Consider the following 20,737-nt stretch of genomic DNA (forward strand, 5'->3'; position numbering starts at 1 on the left):
GGCGCCTACCTTCACCAAATCCCCTTAGGAATAACGGATCAACTTGTCTGACGAATTCTGCACAGAAATTCAGAAACACGCTTTCAATCTGCTGTCGGCCCGCTGAAAGACCGAGACGAAATGCCGCTCACATGATCGGCTGAATTAAACTGCGCCACAGAAGCGCGAAACAAACCAGAGCATTACTTCCTGGTTAAGGAGGAAACTGACAACCCTAATGTAGGCAGTTAAAATTCACACTAACGATCAACCAACAGCAATAAAAAAAAAAGAGTATAATCCCCTAATCCTCCTTAAAAAGAAAAATGAGCCTAAATGAATAACCCTTTCACTACTGAAGGGTTATGCAGTCTCAGTCACATGCCCTGCATTCATGCCCACTTATCCTCACATAAGGATAATCCAGTCCCTTGTCAGAAAATTCAGCTATAATATACTCTCCCCACCTGGAAGAAAAAGGGCACTTACCTGCCAAATCTGTTGTCTATGTAGATAACACTAGGTATGCAAGGACACAGCTCCTCACAGAGACCTATAAGACAGAAAGAACAGAATCACTTACTCTGATTTTCTATAACAGGGCAGCAAGATGTTAGGAAAAATCAAGTCCCACCTTACAAATTCCTAACTGCTTTAAAGCCACCACTGCCCTTACTGAAGAGACTAATGTGGAGTATTGCTAGACCCCAAATAACTTGCTTGTAGCACAAGAATCCAATTTTCTTCAGACACCAGAAGCTTCACCTCCTCCATTGACAGAGGCAAAGAGAATGACTGGGGGTTGTGGGTAGGGGAGTGATACTTAACAGTTTAACAGTGCTCTTTGCCTCCTCCTGCTGGCGAGGAGTGATATTCCCAACAGTAATTGATGATTCCGTGGACTCACCGTGTCTTAAGAAAGAAATAAAAGATGTAAAGCACGTTGAGAATTTTTTTTTTTTTAACTTGTGTGACTCATGTTTAGAACCTTATGGAGAAAAATTAAATACACAGAAATGTAGAGCTGGTGCCATTTGAGAATTGTATCTGTTTCAGGATCATTAATCATTTTTCCATTGCTGCAGTTAAAAAAGTATATTCTAATATGTGCAAAATAAAAATATAAAGCAGAGGATCTCTAATTCTTGGGGATTCATGCCCCTGTCAACCAACAGTGCTGTGCCCGGAGCTCTGCATACAATGGTATACCCTGGGCACCTTTATCACCTCTTAGTGCTAGCTCCAAGTTGTAAACATGTCACTACCAGTACAAATGTTCCTTTACTGAGAATTTGTTTTATACTTGTAAGACATGTCGCTGTCGACCAATAAAGTAGTGGGAGGTCTGCTTATTAGCAAGTGAGCAGTCAGTCCTTAATGTCATGGGTTTTTTAAGTGTATAGCGCTGAACTCAAAACACTTATGCCTCCTCTATCTTATCCTCCTCCTGAATAAGAACATGAAAAGACAATGTATATAAATATATAGAAAGAGGCGCTAAATAAGCGCTAAGTGTTAGAACCAGGGGATTCTAAAAAATGAATACTATAATTAGTGATATGGTGCACGCAGAGTTGTAACAACAATATACCCAAATGATAAACTTTAGAAAAGTGAAAAGCGGAATAAATATAAACTTCCTACAGAATTAATAATGACACTTTGTTTAAAAATAACAGTGTGATGTATTCAAGATGTATTTACATAGGCTATTAAATAAATGATGCAGAAAATCTTAAAAAATAATAAGAATTGTATATATTCTTGGTAAGCTTAAATAAGCTGAATATTGCACATAATGTTACATATTTAAAAATTCAATATAGGGATACATAAAAGATTTCATACAAATATAAATAAAAAATTACAGACAATTATAAATATAGATATAAATATAAATATAAACTCCTCAGTCTAGATAGTAAAATTGCCCAAAGTTAATGTAGGAGCAGTCTTTTCATTAGTTGGTTAGTAAACACCTCCTAGTGTGGCACATACAGTCAGTTTGAATAGTAGTGGCCGGCCACTATCAAACTTCCAGTCGTGTTGGCAGTTTCCACAATGGGCATACGTTAATGAGCAAATTTTTGCGGTTAAGTGTGTTTATCAGCAGCATTCTAATATAGCAAGTTCGTACCTATGGATGAACTGATAGTATACCTGCTATGCAGGTTATCTCACCCTCTCCATATCTGGCTTGCTTCAGACTCTCTCCTGCTGGATAAGATGTCTGTTGATGACGTGTAGAATTCACCGATGTTTCAAACTTACGCAAGTTACTATAGGGAATCGGTCTTTTCTCTTCCTCACCTGCACTTAGTACTACCTGTACGCAGGGAATGATTTTTTCATCCGGTTTCTCCTTGTACCTCGCAAAAAGCTTTGGACCTCAATGCGGCAGAGAAAGTAAGGTAAAATATACGAAGATTGCTCTTTTTACAATGGACACACAGCTTCTACGCGTTTCACCCCCTTGAGAAAGCCCAAACGTGGGGTGAAACGCGTATATTTTACCTTACTTTTCAAGCCAGATACGGAGAGGGTGAGATAACCTGCATAGCAGGTATACTATCAGTTCATCCATAGGTACGAACTTGCTATATTAGACTGCTGCTGATAAACAGACTTAACCACAAAAGTTTGCTCATTAACGTATGCCCATTGTGGAAACTGCCAACACGACTGGAAGTTTGATAGTGGCCGGCCACTACTATTCAAACTGACTGTATGTGCCACACTAGGAGTTGTTTAACTAATGAAAAGACTGCTCCTACATTAACTTTGGGCAATTTTACTATCTAGACTGAGGAGTTTACATTTATATTTATATCTATATTTATAATTGTCTGGAATTTTTTATTTATATTTGTATGAAATCTTTTATGTATCCCTATATTGAATTTTTATATATGTAACATTATGTGCAATATTCAGCTTATTTAAGCTTACCAAGAATATATAAAATTCTTATTATTTTTTAAGATTTTCTGCATCATTTATTTAATAGCCTATGTAAATACATCTTGAATACATCACACTGTTATTTTTAAGCAAAGTGTCATTATTAATTCTGTAGGAAGTTTATATTTATTCCACTTTTCACTTTTCTAAAGGTTATCATTTGGGTATATTGTTGTTACAACCCTGTGTGCACCATATCACTAATTATAGTATTCATTTTTTAGAATCCCCTGGTTCTAACACTTAGCGCTTATTTAGCGCCTCTTTCTATATATTTATATACATAGTCCTTAATGTCACACAGACTTAAAGGGCCACTGTAAGTAAATATTTTCTATGCCTGTTACTAACTAACTACCCCAAATACGCTTTTTATCAATAACATTTCATTAACATATCTCTACCGTATATCAGAAATCTTGTCTGCAAATTTAATTGTTTTCCAAACCCACTCTGTGGGTATCCTTTGCTCTGTACCAATCCGTTTACAATACCTAGGTTTCAAAATGGCGCTTTAAACACAAAGTTATTGGTTTAAGTATTTTGAACACGCAGTGCTGAAAATAGTGGGCAGGATAACGTGACATCATCGGCGAATAAAAGATATAACTTTTAGAACGTTATGAAACTTCGTTTTGGAGAAAATATAGGTCAGTAGGATTTAATTCATGTTTATTAACTTTAATATGTTAGTTGTTTAGCTTAAAAATTATAACAGAAAGTAATCCTTTAACCTAAAAAATGAAAAACTAACTTTCGAGCAAAAAACATATTTAAATACTGGTCTTTCATATTTATAATAGATTTTGGAGTTTAACCCCTTAATGACCAAGGACGTATGCCACACGTCCTCAAAAAAAATACAGTTAATGACCGAGGACGTGTGGCATACGTCCTTGGTCTGGAAAGCAGCTGGAAGCGATCCTGCTTTTAAAAGCTGTAAATAACAGCTAAGGGATCTGGAAGGGGTGGGGGGTTGATCTTGGGGGGGGGGGGGGGAAGCTACACTACAGAAAAGGGCATTTTTTTTTAAAAAAAAAGGCATATTTTTTTACTAAACTGGGTACTGGCAGACAGCTGCCAGTACCCAAGATGGCGCCCATTAAGGCAGAGGGGGAGGGTTAGAGAGCTGTTTGGTGGGGGATCAGTGAGGCTGGAAGCTAAGGGGGGATCCTACACAGCAGCATATGTAAATATGCTAAAAAAAAACACACAAAAAAAGCCCAAATATATCTTTTATTTTAGTACTGGCAGAGTTTCTGCCAGTACTTAAGATGGCGGGGACAATTGTGGGGTGGGGGAGGGAAGAGAGCTGTTTGGGAGGGATCAGGGGGTCTCATGTTTCAGGTGGGAGGCTGAGCTCTACACTAAAGCTAAAATTAACCCTGCAAGCTCCCTACAAGCTACATAATTAACCCCTTCACTGCTAGCCATAATACACGTGTGAAATGCAGCGGCATTTGGCGGCCTTCTAATTACCAAAAAGCAACGCCAAAGCCATATATGTCTGCTATTTCTGAACAAAGGGGATCCCAGAGAAGCATTTACAACCATTTGTGCCATAATTGCACAAGCTGTTTGTAAATGATTTCAGTGAGAAACCTAAAATTGTGAAAGATTTAACGTTTTTTTTAATTTGATCGCATTTGGCGGTGAAATGGTGGCATGAAATATACCAAAATTGGCCTAGATCAATACTTGGGGTTGTCTACTACACTACACTAAAGCTAAAATTATCCCTAAAAGCTCCCTACATGCTCCATAATTAACCCCTTCACTGCTGGGCATAATACACGTGTAGTGCGCAGTGGCATTTAGCAGCCTTCTAATTACTAAAAAGCAACGCCAAAGCCATATATGTCTGCTATTTCTGAACAAAGGGGATCCAAGAGAAGAATTTACAACCATTTAAGCCATAATTGCACAAGCTGTTTGTAAATAATTTCATTGAGAAACCAACAAAAGTTTGTGAAAAAAAAGTGAACGATTTTTTGTATTTAATCGCATTTGGCGGAGTATGGCATTGTTGTTTCCGACAAAAGATACCAAGCGAATAAAGCACAGTGTTCTCGCCAGGACCTTTTTAGTGGGTGCACACTTGGCTGATTTTACCGACCACCCATTTAAAATGTTAGCTGATATTAAGCCAAAATCAACTAATAATAAAAACGTTATTTTTTTGCACAAGTTATCATTAAAAACATTTATTGTAAATAATGCAATTAATGTGCGCTTTGGATAGCAGAAAATTATATAATAGAAAATATTACCCTGCACAACCCGGCTTGCAAAATTTTCTGTAGAGAACACTGAAGCAAATTTAATAGAAGTAAATTGAATAGTTGTTTAAAATTATATGTTCTATTATAACCATGAAAGAAAATGTTGGGTTTTATGTCCATTTAACACCCCTTTAAATGATTAAAATGATTCCCAGATGAAGCGCAGGGCTTCTACCATGTATACATTCTATTGTATCACTGGCTTCTGAAATACATTACTGTGTTTAAGAATTTGAAAACAAAATATTCGGTCACTCTAATAAATCTAGATCCTACAGGGTAATATTTTAATCCCCTATTGTAATATTTAGCTAATTAATTATCTACAAAAATTCCAATCAACTTTTACTGAATTCTGTAGAAAATGATCATAAGATTTTCTAAAAGATTAGTTCATACCCTTAATATTCTTTAGCAAATAGCACGGTCTAATCTCTATGCTTTTTAAAGAATATTCATATTTATATATTCTTTAGTTTGTAGAGTGCACAAGAAATGTAAAAGCTTGTACCTTTTCAGTTATACCTACAGTGCCTTATGTAAATCTTTCAGAAATGCTGATGAAAAAACAACTCTAGTTCAACTCAGTTGGCAAATGGAAATATCTTCTGTGACACAAAATGAACTATTTTCCTTTGCACATCTTGTTGCCGTGACAACCGAGAGTTAACCATTTTCTTTGCAGGTTTCATGAAAATGAAAAATACCGACACAAAATGGAATATAAAAAAAGCACACATGCTGTGGATGACATACTTCAAATTTGTGAACTTAAAAAAATTATATAAATTACAACTGCATTTTAAAGATAAAGTGGAACTTTATGGGTAAAATTATTCAAGAAAAATTGCATACGGGTACAAATTCCATATTCGGAATGCCAAAATGTAGAATTATTCAGAAATCCAGACTTTTTCATAATTTTTTTTTTTAAATAAATTTATTTTAAAAATTAGCATGTTTCCCTGTTAATATGTCACAATATTCTCTGTCTGCATCTTTGGTTTGGGTTTTGTGTTCTGTACGGAAATACTTGACTGTATGTATTTAAAACAAAACCTTTTTCTTATTACAGTACTGTATTTAATGATGGCACTCTGTATACAAAAGTATTACACATGATATAAAACTACCTTTAGGTTGCCTGTTTAAGCTGTATTGTGACATATAAATATTGCATAAATGTCGTAAGATAGTGTTGTTTACGCAATGGGGCTGATTTATCAACTGTCTGTCCGACATGATCCGCTCAGCGGATCATGTCCGACATACATCGCTGAATGCCAACAGCATACGCTGTCGGCATTTGCACAAGCAGTTCTGGTGAATCGGCCTCTAGCAGAGGGTGTCAATCAGCCTCAGAGCAGGTGGACGAGTTAAAGGGACACTGAACCCAAATTTTTCCTTTTATGATTCAGATAGAGCATGGAAATTTATGCAACTTTCTCATTTACTCCTATTATCAATTTTTCTTCGTTCTCTTGCAATCTTTATTTGAAAAAGAAGGCATCTAAGCTTTTTTTATTTGGTTCAGACTCTAGACAACACTTTTTTATTGGTGGATAAATTTATTCACCAATCAGCAAGGACAATCCAGGTTGTTCACCAAAAATGGACCGGCATCTAAACTTACATTCTTGCATTTCAAATAAAGATACCAAGAGAATGAAGAAAATTTGATAATAGGAGTAAATTAGAAAGTTGCTTAACATTGCATGCTCTATCTGAATCACGAAAGAAAAAATTGGGTTCAGTGTCCCTTTAAGGAGTAGCGGTCTTAAGACCACCGCTTCTTAACTGCTGTTTCCGGCGAGTCTGAAGGCTTGCACGGAAACAGGGGCATCAGGGGCCATTCGGCCCTTGATAAATCGTCCCCTTAGTGCAATTTTGCAGATGCAAATATACAAATAATCTGAAATTCAAACTATTCCACAATTCAGTGGCACCCCCAACCCCCCAGTAATGTTTTTTTTTTTTTTTACTTCAAGAAGAGGATTTCATATAAAGGCAAACTTCTCCAATGGACAGAAAACACACACACAAACACACACACATTCAAACACTCAGACACACACACACTCAGACACACTTAAAAACACACTCAGATGCACACACAAACACTCGGAAACACACTCAGACACACACACAAAAACACTCAGACACACACACAAAAACACTCAGACACACACACACAAAAACACTCAGACACACACACACACACAAAAACACTCAGACACACACACACACAAAAACACTCAGACACACACACACACAAAACACTCAGGCACACATACAAAAACACTCAGACACACACAAACACTTAGACACACACACACACACAAAACACTCAGGCACACATACAAATAAACTCAGGCACACACACAGAAACACGCAGGCACACACACAAAAACACTCAGACACACACACAAAAACTCAGACACACACACATACAAAATATGTAAACTGCATTAATTATAAAGCTCATGCCTAGAGCTGCTCCCTGGCTCGGCAGAGCATCAAATGAAAGATAAACCGTACACTCTAAAATAAATCACTAAAGAAAAGGTTTAGGAGCGCGAACTATGAAAATTCTGCTCTCTGACCCTGTTCCAAGTCTGTCAGTGCACAGCCCCAGGCCGCGTGCCTGTCACTTCTTATGGCCAATTACCTCTGCACTCTGCCCACCCCCTGACCCCTGTCTACCCTCCCATCCTACCTCTTCAGTGTGAACTTAGTGTACCATAACCATACCGGTCTGGTAGGCATCATACGTGGCTCCTTCACTTTAGAGACAGTGTCAGACAGTCATGCGGTCAGGTTCCAGGCATCCCCCTCATGATTTCCCAGTGTCCCGTTTAGAGAGACAGCACAGCAGTGAGTGACTCCACTGCTCCACACGTCACTGAGCAGTGAGCACAGATAGGCAGGCAGGTTTAGGCTAGCAGTGCAACTTTGCAAGTCTCACGTCACGCCAACAACATTCATAGTTGGGCAGGGGAGGAGCAAAGTACAAACAAGCAAAAAGCAGCCGGGAAAACTATTTGTTGAAATTGCAGGGCTCAAGGGGCAAAAAAATGAAGTGTCTACAACTTCCTCAGTCTCAGTAATGTTCACAAATGCTGGCCCCTCTTATAAAAAAATCTATGCATCTCTACATTGTATTTCTTTGAATTTCAAAGACGCCACTGCCACAATCCAAACCTTTTCCGGTCCCAAGCAGCTTGCATAAAGAGTTTTGTACTTGTATAACATTTATAGTATAGGAGAGTGTGTATTTTTTTGAGTAAATTAATAGCTTGCTCAGTGTCAATAAAACAGATTACAGTAATTAGTTATAAGGAACCCAGAACAGTTACACTTGAGTTGTTGTTTAATATAATACATTTATTTTGTACCTTAAAGCAAGCAGGGTTTGCATGCCTTAGAAAGCAAGACTTAAATAATCCCAGCCATTGCAGGACTATACTAATAATATTAGTATAATATTTAAAGGGACATGCAACCCAAATTATTTCTTTTGTGATTCAAACAGAGCATACAATTTGAAACAACTTTCCAATTTACTTCTGTTATCAAATTTTCTTTGTTCTCTTGGCATTCTTTGTTGAAGGAGCAGCAATGCACTACTGGGAGCTAGCTGAACACATTAGATGAATCAATAACAAAAGGCATATATGTGCAGCCACCAATCAGCAGCTAGCTCCCAGTAGTGCGCTGTGGTTCCTGAGCCTACAAATAGCAAGGAACTTGATATTTACATGGCAGGAAACCAAATATACAAAATCAACACTTTTCAACCAACATATACCTGGTTCATAACCAGTAACGTGCATAACATCACACAATCATATCTGCTTTAATGTGCTAGATTAGGGTGATACATTTGAAAATTAAAAAATGGACATTAAAGCGGCAAGCTAAACTAAAAGGGACATCAGAAAAGGCAATTTATTTAATCTGTGTTCATCTTCTCCAAGATTTGCCTTACTCATAACTAATCTACTGCCTAGCCCTTTAACAGAATGCTAAAATCAAAGCATGCCGTTTTAAGAGACTTTCCAATTTACTCCCATTATCAAACTTTGCACAGTCTTTTCTATATGCACACTTTCTGAAGCACCAGCTACTACTGAGCATGTGCACAACTCCTCTGTATACCTATACTAATTGGTAATTGGCTGAAGGCTGTCACATGATACAGGGGGCCGGCAAATGGGGGGAAAAACAAATTTCAGAAAAAAATCTACTGCTTATTTGAAATTCAGAATAAGTGATATTGCATTGTCTTTTTATTATGTACTTTCTACTGTATTTAAAGGGACACTGAACCCAAATTTTTTCTTTTGTGAATCAGTTAGAGCATGACATTTTAAGCAACTTTCTAATTTACTCCTATTATCAAATGTTCTTCATTCTCTTGGTATCTTTATTTGAAATGCAAAAATGTAAGTTTAGATGCCGGCCCATTTTTGGTGAACCTGGGTTGTTCTTCCTGATTGGTGGATAAATTCATCCACCAATAAAAAAGTGCTGTCCAGAGGTCTGAATCAATAATAAAGCTTAGATGCCTTCTTTTTTAAATAAAGATAGCAAGAGAACGAAGAAAAATGGATAATAGGAGTAAATTAGAAAGTTGCTTAAAACTGCATGCTCTATCTGAATAGCAAAAAGAAAAAATTTGGGTTCAGTGTCCCTTTAAGGACCAGTTACATTTCCTGTTAGTTGAAAATAAACAAAAAACCAGCTTAAAACTGAACCCTTTTTCCTGTATTTTTGAATGGTGCCCTTTCAAAATGTATAAGAAAGTATAAAAAATGTATGTCGTTACCTGATCTTCAAACTCCAGGTCTGTATCAGCAACCTCCCCACTATCCATTAGAACACTTACGTCAAGGTCACTCGGTCCTACAATATTAAAAGAAAATGAAATGTCTCTGCTCCTGTATACACCCCATAACGTAACAAACAGACTCATATTGTGTTATCAATTTTAGATTATATGGATTTGAAACAGTCACGCTGTGATTATCAGAGAAACATTCTTTGCTCTTCTCTCCCAACTTAAATTACAATTTTTTTTTTTAATTTTAATAAAAATGGATTTGCTTGGCGGTTAAATAGGTTTAAAAAAAAGCCTTTAATATGACAGTGGTATTAGTCTTCAGGAATGTATTGTTCAGATCTTTATGAAAAGGATACGTTTCTCTTGAGAGATTGTACACTATCATACCAAGGAACTTCATGTAGCGTTCTGTGGATGATGAGATTTTAATACATACGGACATGAAGGTGTAAAAAATAAATTTTGTTATTCCTATGCAGCGTTATCACAAAAGTTTGCAATATGTGAGGGATAAAGAAGGCTTCTTTTGATATATTATTAAAGGGAAATTCTAGTGTAAAAATAAAATGATCTATTTCATTAGAACAATTTCTTTTCAAACAAATTCATTTATTTTACTATGCATTTAAAGGGACATTGTAGTACAAAAAGGACAAGCTGTAATTCATTAGAGTATGTCATTTTAGCACTATTACCCCTGAAAGTCTTTGGGCCAGATTGAGCATTAACTGCACTAGAAGTAAGCTTTTTTGTGCGCATTCGGTTACGCAAGTATTATGAATTGAAGATAAACTGTTTTTGTATGCATGCTAACATGACGAGCGCAAAAAGACAAATGTACAAAATTGCTTGCACGATAACCTATTCCCCCATAGAAGTTAATGAAGCAAAAAAAGTGTGGGGAAAAAACTAACACCCAAGTATCATCCCATATTCTCACGTGTGCTAACCAGACATGAAAATAGGAATATTTCACATTCCAATGTTCTTCACATAGAAGAATATGTTGTAGTTATTCATAAATGCATATTTCTTTAGTTTTCAAAAGAGCTTTATTTAAATAATATGCAGATACACTTCATAAAATGCATGTACAAGATATACGTCAGATAAGATGCAAAGCAAAATATCACTAATACAGTGCATTGTACATATTCTGAAAAAACATGACATATACTTATATATATTCTCCTTGAGTTTGACGTACCAAATCATATTTTTGTTAAATCAGTGTATCTCTCTGTTTTTCCCATTGTTAACACTGCAGACCACTCTCGGATCTTATAGACTGGTAAAAATACTGATGGGAGCTCAAAAAACAAATAAACTAAACAAAACAAATTACAAAAATCAAAATGAACAAAGGGGAGGGGAAACAAGAAACTATATCAGTGTGAGTGATATGAGATGGCTTAATATGTATCTGTATAGGCCTCCCGTAGGCCTGTGACACTCTCACCTATGGTATATATAAAGAAGATTTGGGTTTTAAAGGGGGACTGATAAAGATTAGAATTGTAATCGGGAGTTAATAATTTATATGTAACACCTTGTGTTTTTAGGATGAGGGTACCTGTGGAGGACAAAAACTGAGCGGGTATATATACTGGGAACTATATATTAAACTCTAGGACCACAATACAGTGGTATGATCTTCAGGCGGCTTCTAAGGAGTTATCCTGCAGAGATATATATGGGTTTAAATGATGTTTTGCCGTCCACTCTACTATTAAGTGCATATATTCAAATATGTGGATGGAAGGGGTTAGTGTTTATGGTTGTTACCCTAATAAGGTGTTTAGCCCATTCCACCCGCCGCGGGCCCCGGCCGTAAGCCACGCGGAGGGGGGGGGGGTCACACCGTGATCGCTCTGATAAGGCTAGTTTACCTGTTATAAAATATTGTGCAGCATAAACAACTTCAGTGGAGATATTCTTTAGGTATGAGCAAGAAGGCTCTAACTGATCAACAAAGGGAAGTATGTGTATAAAAACCCATGCAACACATTGTATCTTAGATAATCGCTGGAAAGGGTATAATGAACACGCTCAAGAACCACCTAACATAGTCGCATGTTTCATCATATATGTATAGCTATGCAGTCTGCTCTGATGCACTATCCCACCGTCCCCCATTAGCATATTTCATCATATATGTAGAGCTATGCAGTCTGCTCTGATGCACTATCCTACCGTCCCCCATTAGAACACAATAAGTACCAGCTCAGAACCTAGAGCGTGCAGAATAAACTATTTATAAACTGAACAATAACATATAATATACCCCTGTAGGACCAGTCGAGTCAGGGTTGTAATGTCCGAAAGGGGCATCTGCAGCCTACCCCTTTCCTGTTTTTGGGTAACGATCGCTCGTTTGGAAGTGACTAATGTCCCCATATGAGTCAATTGTAAATCTCCGCCATCCGTCCTCAGCTGGAGCATAATGCCAGCGAACTAAGAGCAGTTCAGAGAGTCTCTTTGGCGCCCTCAGGGCCTGCTGTGAAACCGCCAGTCCCAGATTTGTGTAAGGGTTATCCGTCTCATCTGTATGATTGCAAACAAAACCCTTGTACAATGTATTCCGCTGATTAGCGGTAACTATCGCAATGCTGTGCTGTGACTCCACGAGGCCATCCGGCTGTGACTCCCCTGTAGATATGACACCTCTTTGATATGAGTACTTTTGTTGAGGCCAGTACAGATGTCTAGCAGTTTTCAGTGTATGAGGCAAGGTTGATGTCAAATGATGAACTTCGGCTTGAGTAAGATCTCGGCCCGCTACTTTGGTAAACATGCAGTCTGGTTTGTGTCTAAAATCCATTATTGGCTGTAATATTCCGTGGCCAGGTATTGTGCGTTGATGTTCTGCACATATTTTGCGTTGGGGTGTAGTAGTTGTAGTGGGTTCCATTAGACCGGCTCCATCTTGGCTGCTGAAATCAGAGGCTCTCTCTTTCTGATCCTCCGGTGCACTGTCGGGGCAAATTTTACTCATCAGATAGTCATATGGCGCCTTGACCAGTAGCGATTCAAAGATTTTCTCCAATCTTTCCATAAATGATGGAAGGCGATGTTGTTTCTCCTTTTCTATCACACAGTTCATTGTGAATAAGGGGAAGTAAAGTGAAGCTTCTGCACAGTTCCTCTCAAAGTTTATCACTTGTGGTGTTGTAAAAGAATCAAAGTCCGTAAGATATAAATGGTGAAGAGGTTCAGTAAGCTAGATTTCTCCAGCAGCACCGATAACCCGGCTCTTCCCGGGGGGGAGGTGGAAACCTGTCAGCAGGCCGCCGCCTAAGGCCTTTCTCCGAACTGAGTCCCCAATGTCATATAAACAGCAAGAAGAAATGATTTTGGCTCCTGGATACTTGTTCCATGGAGTTGTCATATAATATGCTTTTGTTCTCGCTGTTAAATGCCAACAATCGGCGGATTATTGGGAGATCTTTTGGAGCCTACAGAAAATGCGTCCTGTTCTGAACGCTGCACGGACACGCCCCCCATAAATACATATTTCTATAGATCGGATGTTTTTTTGGTACAATTTATATTTTTACCCAGGGGTGGCAAAATATTAATATGGTTTACTAGTCAGGGGTTTCAAGCTACAAGCCCAGAGGGAAAAAGTTACTAGTCCACTCAAGGTTAAAGATAGGAAAAATACTTTTACTTACTATTTATTTATTTATATTTATATTTATTTACTATTCTTGTTGGATATCCAAGAGGAGCTTTCAACAGTTAATGCTAAAGAGAGAACAAAAACAGTAGCATAGAACATCTTCCAGTTTTATCTTAAGTTCGTTTCTTTGTGTTTTTATAGCCAACCACGAGTAATAAGCCATATGTCCATATGTGGCCTTGCTGGGCTTAAAGGCCCCTTTTGGTTTTAACAAAACATAGTGCACAAAAGAGAGACCACAAAACACAAACAATTGTAAAAATAAGTTAATAAGCAAAGATATCGCTTTTATATACTATATAACTTAATAAAAAAATATACTTACAAAAAGGAATCATAACTGTGTAGCGCTGTAGAATCTGTTGGCGCTCTACAAATAACTGATAATAATAATAACTTGTAAAATAACGTGTCTAGGATTATTAAATTACAAAAATATATAACATTAACGTAGTAAGCTAAACCATTATGTCCACGGCGCTAGAATTAGAGGAAGAAGAAGAGAAGGGGAGAGCATAGTATAGGAAATGAGGGGAAGAAGAAGAGAGAGAGAAAAAAAGGGGGAGAAGTACTTTATCTGTATACATGAGCCCTACAACCAATCATCTAGCTGGATAAGTTAGGGTTTTCTTTTCTCTTTTGTTCTCCCACTCAGTCCAAATCAATCCATGTAAATCTAGTCTGCCCTCCATTTTCAGAGAGTATTTTTCCATGGAGCGCAAGTATGTCATTGCCTCTAAAACCAGTTGCAAAGGTATGTGAGTGTCTCTCAGACAGTTAGTAACTATCACCAGCTTAGTGGGCAACAAAATAATTATACATAGGGTTCTAACGGGTTTGTGCAGTCCACCCAGTCCCAGGTGGAAGAGGGCTAAGCTCGCTGTAAGCTTCGTAAATAGCCCCAATTGGCTGAGAAGTCTACTAACTTGGGACCATAAGTTCAGTAATTTGCCACAGCTCCACCAGATGTGCAAGTATTGCCCTAAATGTCTACATCCCCTCCAGCAGTGAGACGACCTTTGAGGAAACATTTTGTGCATTCTTGTTGGGACCCTATACCACCTTAATAGTAGATTGATGAATATTTTGTAAATAGTAGTACAGTGAACAGTGGACTTTGTAGCTAAAACTGCCTTTTACCAATCTAATTCTACATGACCAATATCCATCTCTTTCCGACTCCAAGATATGGTGCAATTTGGCAAAAGTGGGAGAATGAAAAAATAACTGATAGTGAATAGTTAGTGCTTTATAGAGAGGTCTGCCAGCAAGCCATCTCCTCTCACACTGCATCAATTCTCTTAGCTTCTGCCTCGGGAACCCCAAAGACTGAATCATAGAGATTAAACAAAAATACTCAAAGTGTAATGTGTCCCCCTCTCTATGTGCCGTGGCCACCATCACCAAGCCATCTCTATCATAGAGGTCCTGCATACGTCTCAGCCCAAGAGAGTGCCAGCAACATGGGTGTGAGTCAGGAAGACAAAATAATAGAGCCGTCATAGGGTGGATTGGTGATGGATGTGGGGCAATTTGCTCTGTGTGCCTAAGTTCTCTCTAGAACCGAAGACCTGCCCTAAGAACGGGTTTACTGATCCCAATAAGAATGTCTGCATGTAGGGGAACCCATATCAAATCTTCCAGGCGTATTCCTGCTGGTAACATAGCCTGCTCGAGTTGGTACCACCTGGCTCCCTTACCCTGAACTCCCCAGGCTGAAATATGAGAAAGTCAAAATTTTAAAGTTGTCTACTACAATTTCTAATCTGTCCAGGACTAGTGGACCACTGGAAGATTCAAGCCCTTTTTATACACACACACACACATATATATATATATATACACACATGTACACATAAATACATGAATATATATATATATATATATATATATATATATATATATATATATATATAACAGAACAAGTATCCCCTTTAGAACGGTGAACCATACTTGAGGTAGCAATGAAGGGCACAAAACTGGTTAGATAAGTGAAGTAAAATTCATACCTTTAATAAAAATCAGTTTAAAACAATCACGGCTTGTGAAAACATGGCAGTGACCTAGAAGCGTAGGTGCTGTCTGAGAATGACGTCATCTGACGTGTTTCACGCCGTTCTGGCACTTTGTCAAAGATAGGTGTGTAAGTAGGAGTTACCTTTTTATACATCTAAATGTGAACATTTAGGTACCGTCTCTATTGACCTTTTTGGATACAATACAACAATGTTTAGTTAAAATCTTGTGTAGCGATACAACGATACATATTAAAAACAATTGGTGTATTGCTTATGTGGTAAACTTTGTTAGAGAACGTATTGCAGTAGGAACACTAATTCGATATATAACCAGTTAACAAAAAGTTGATACAATATCATATTATACATGACAAACATTATATATATGGACAATATTCTACACTCCTAACACAAAGGATTTAAAGTATTGCAATTTTGTATACAACAGCTATTTCAGACACACCTTTTCAATTGTAGTTTGGGCTATCACCTTGTTAAGCCTGGTTACAAACGGACTTCCTTTGATTATAGAATACACATTTTTTGAAAATGGCACACTCAACTGCTTTGGAAGACATTTTCAACAGAAAAACTACATACCAGGAGCGTAGGGAGGAGCTTACCCCTAATCAAATCCAGACAGGGGAATTACGACAACTCTTTTTAATGATGGAAAATCTCAGAGTGCAGGAACTCAAAATGTGGTATGAACTAATTTACCTTGATAAATACATAAATACAGCAATCATCCCTTGAGGTCTGAGATGAAAGAAATGTCCTAATATAGACTAGAATGGAGAAAAGGATTTTATGGAAGAGTGGAACGAGACTCTGAGTGAATGCTCATTAAAAGTAATGAAGAAACTATAAACTAACAAGCATAACAAAAGAGATAAGACTTAAGGAAATCAAAGAACTACAAAGCAAGCTAGAACCCTTACAAACCATCTCTAAGTACAGTGAATTTGATGCTGAGCTTAAAAACATCTGGATGATGTGGAACAGAATCTAGTCATAAGAAAAGATAACAAAATGGTACATGACAAATTGGATTACTCACTAAATGTAGTCAATAACTGTAATACACTGCCCTCAAATACAACAGGCAATCAGACCAAGAACAAGAACTCCAACAAAAATAAACAAAAGAAGAATAAGAAGAATAAAGCAACTGATAGCCGAAGGGTGAGCTTCTCTAACTTAAATTTCTCTGTGAGGCGTGAAGTAACTTCAACACCTAAAGAGGGGTCACCTGATAGATCTGAGAAATCTGATGAAGAAAGCCAAGACAAGCACCAAGACTTGGGTGTCAGACCCAAAACCATGAATGCTGAAAAATTGCAAACGGTGCTAAAGAAAAAGAAAAAAGATGAGGCACCACCACGGTCAAAAAAGTGGAAACAACCGCAACAAACAGCGAAGAAGAAAATTTCAAGAAGATACTGACAGTAGTGAATCTATCACCTCACTCCCTTACTGCTAATAAACAACAAGTCCTTGAAAAAGGCTTAGGTTTTGACCTCTTTCGCACAATAACAGATGTGAATTGCTTTGTAAGGAAAATAGTTTAATTTTGTAATAGATAATAGTAATTTTTATAACATATATGATTTGGAGAAAAAAACTAATATTGCAACAGATGAAGATACCAAGTATGTATCAGTGGTAGCACCAACAGTTTTGACTAAGATCCTAGATTTAACTAAAACAGATGACAGCCATCTCACAGTTGAAGATTTTCAAACAATCAATGTTTTGGAATCTCTGGGCAGCATAAGAAATTATTCAGCACAACACTGAAACAAAAAAGAGTTGCTTTTATCCCACCCAATCAAGGAACCAGTATATTGAGCTATTTCAAGAGAAACCCCACAGTTATTTGGTGAATTTGTATGATTCCACTAAGCATAAAAACAAAAGCAAACATAGAAACAATCTAACACATAAACAGAAATTAGCTTTTTTTTTTAAATAGTTTTTTATTAAGGATATTATAAACAAATATAGCGTATGAAGAAATGCCAACACTTAGATATTACAAACTTTGGAATATCAGTCACAATAAGATAAATATAGATTCAGAATGTAGTGGGCAAAAAAAATAACAATATCCTAATTTTTTATACTGATAAATACCTCCTCTGAAAATAGTGGGCCACTCTTTGACCATGTTACAATATGAAGACTTGTCGGAGGTAGGTAAATTAGGACTATAGCCTCTTTTGGGCTTAATGCAGTAAATAGCATGAAATATATATACCAACAATAATCATGAAATAATTGTCAACCAGCATGAATAACATGTCACTCTCCGGAAAACAAATGTGGTACATTCATCAGCACATGCCCATTATCTAAAAAAAAACAAGCAAACAGGTATCTGCGCACATTGAATATCTAAATATTGTTAAGATCACTAAAGGGAAATAATGAAGATGAATGATTTAGGTGGTTGTCATGTAAAAAAGGAAAATAGATGTTTTTATAGGATTCATTTTCCTTTGCCTATGAAATAGGCTCACTGGTGTCATGGGGGGGAGAGGAACGGGAATGGAATCAAAGGAGGTGAGGTTGTGACAAAAAACAAAGAAATATAAGTTTAAGTTTAAGACCGGGTTAGTAGGGAACATATCACTATTGGAGCTCTATATCACTATTGGAGCTCCCTCAGGGATGTTGTCACCACTGGACATAGACGGTAAAGGGGTAGTGGATATGACCCGCTCACAGGTGCAGAGCGGGAAAGGGTGAGGGGAGATACAGTCAATGGAGGAATATCAAAGAAAGCGATGGTCCTATAAACCAGAAACCAGGGGATATTATACTAAATAAAACCTATATATTGCCATAAGTATAGCAAACTAACAGGAACAGTATTCTTCCCATATATTAAAGGCTATAGGCCAGAGTGTGTCTGAAACATACGCAGTTGAATGTAGTTTAACTAAACACATGTATAAAACAAAACATAACCTATAGGTAAATGATCTCTATAATGCAGCATCTATGGTTAAGCCCCCATATATGAATTGAGGGGCTTCAAACATGCGATCTATGTCTCTTAGCTTACTAGTAAGCTATGTGAGAGGGGACGGAGTCTGCGCTACCAAAGGAGGCCTTTAGCTCAAGTATATTTCTGTGTCCTAAAGGGAAGTGTATTATAGTGTACTAGGTAAGAGGGATCGAAATTAGGTTTTATTAGCACTACTGCACATCTCAATAGGGATAGATACTATCAATCTGTATCGCTCTGAATCATAGGGGTCAAAATATGGACTATTATAACAACAAAATTGCTACTAGGTGCTAGCTTCCCGTCAGTAGTGAGAATTGATATTCAAAATATATTTCCCAATATGTGTCAAGAGTTACGCTCTAAAAATCAATAAGATGAAAAGGGACATTCTCTCAACAGGTGGGTAGGGAATCAGTGCGATAGCAGCAGCTAACTAGACTCTGAAAACCCAAACTTTTAAGCTGAAGCCATCTTATATTAGTATAATTGGTCATATTATGGGCAACGTTAAGTACTGTAGGCAAAAATTACAACCTCATAAGACACACTTCACACTGTAACCAAACAAGTAGGCTGCACAGTTAGGCCAAAGTCATAGCATGATATCCTATCGTTACATGGAATTCTACTTACTCCATACTATCCCCTCTACCCATTAGACCAAGTTCTGTATTCTCTTATGAAGGTTACTATATGGGGATAGGTGAGTATTTTGTATTGAAGCTAAAACCCAAGCAACAGGTTTGAATTAAACATTGTAAAACATGAATACCTGAATAACTCGTTTGACCATCATGTAGGGGTTAACATAAAAGAAGTTTCAAACTAATAAGATAAGTGTAGTTGGACACAAATACAAAGTTCAAATGTATCTAGGGAATGTCTAATAATAGATTTCCTCAGTCGATAATTCTAAATAATAGTAACTTAAAATGTACATGTATGTTTAAGGTAGCAAACTATTGAACACATTATAACCTGGTCTCACATAATATAAACTGTTATGCAACTGAAACCTTTACACTCTAAGATAGGGAATACCTAAGGGAAAATGAGCAGTGGAAGAGCATACTGTATATACATTTTCAAGTAACTAGCAACAAGTCCACAATAGGTAATGAGGTATCAAGATGTCAGGTAGGAATAAACAGGTAATTAACATGAAAACTGTTGTATAGCAGTCAACATTATCTTCCTGGTATGGCTCTGTATATAACTAGAGATTGTCCTCAGCACAACGTTCATTCTATACCGGAGGGCCTAGGTAAGTAGCATATGTATTTGAAAACAATTGGAATCTCAAACTAAACACACTGTACTTATCTGTATCACTTCAGCCAGAGGGAATAACCAAGTCCTGGGCTATTGAATACCAGAGAAAGTAAGTTTGTGAGATAACTTTGAGGCCGACTCACCCCTAAGCTAGACAAGAGCTGTATATAGTAGCTTAGGCGAGCCGCAGCCACTATGTGATCGCAACTCAGCCAATTCCTTTCTTGTCAGGGAGTTGTGAAGAAGCGTTATGACGTAGTGCAGAGATGACTGCCACAACAGTACATGGTTCTCCGATATAGCCGATCAGAGCTCCTCCCTGCGACAGTTGCCTCTTCTTGTCCCGAATAGAAGCGGTCCTGTTGCGGTATAGGTCTGGGCTCTCCAAATCAAAATTGCCCTTTGTCTCGAAGGTGGAGTCCCCCCAGGCTGACCTGTCAGCTCTCGATCCATGCAGCATCTCAGCAGCATCTTCTGTTAAAGTACAGACAACACCTCTCGGGCGCTGCCCCTCATCAGCTGGATCATGGTTGCAGTCATCCGTAGTCTCGCTCTCTGTTAGCTTACTGCGTGGCAGAGTAAAAGCCTCTTTCAACTCCTCCAAGAGGCTACATTGTAGGGTATCAAATATATGAAGTAGGGGATTCAGCACAATATCTGTCATTCCCTCCATAGCTGAAAACA

The 20,737-nt window shown here is 37.6% G+C and overlaps 1 protein-coding gene across 1 annotated transcript in view; it reads right to left on the minus strand.

The window, feature by feature from the left end:
- AK5 (adenylate kinase 5) overlaps positions 1-20,737 on the minus strand; it is an 809,863-nt gene that overhangs the window by 345,647 nt on the left and 443,479 nt on the right. Inside the window, exon 8 of the mRNA XM_053693336.1 lies at positions 10,051-10,127. Within this exon, the coding sequence (XP_053549311.1) occupies positions 10,051-10,127 (77 nt within the window). The remainder of the gene's footprint in view (positions 1-10,050; positions 10,128-20,737) is intronic.

The sequence above is a fragment of the Bombina bombina genome, chromosome 10 (assembly GCF_027579735.1).
Source record: "Bombina bombina isolate aBomBom1 chromosome 10, aBomBom1.pri, whole genome shotgun sequence".
Taxonomy (NCBI): Eukaryota; Metazoa; Chordata; class Amphibia; order Anura; family Bombinatoridae; genus Bombina; species Bombina bombina.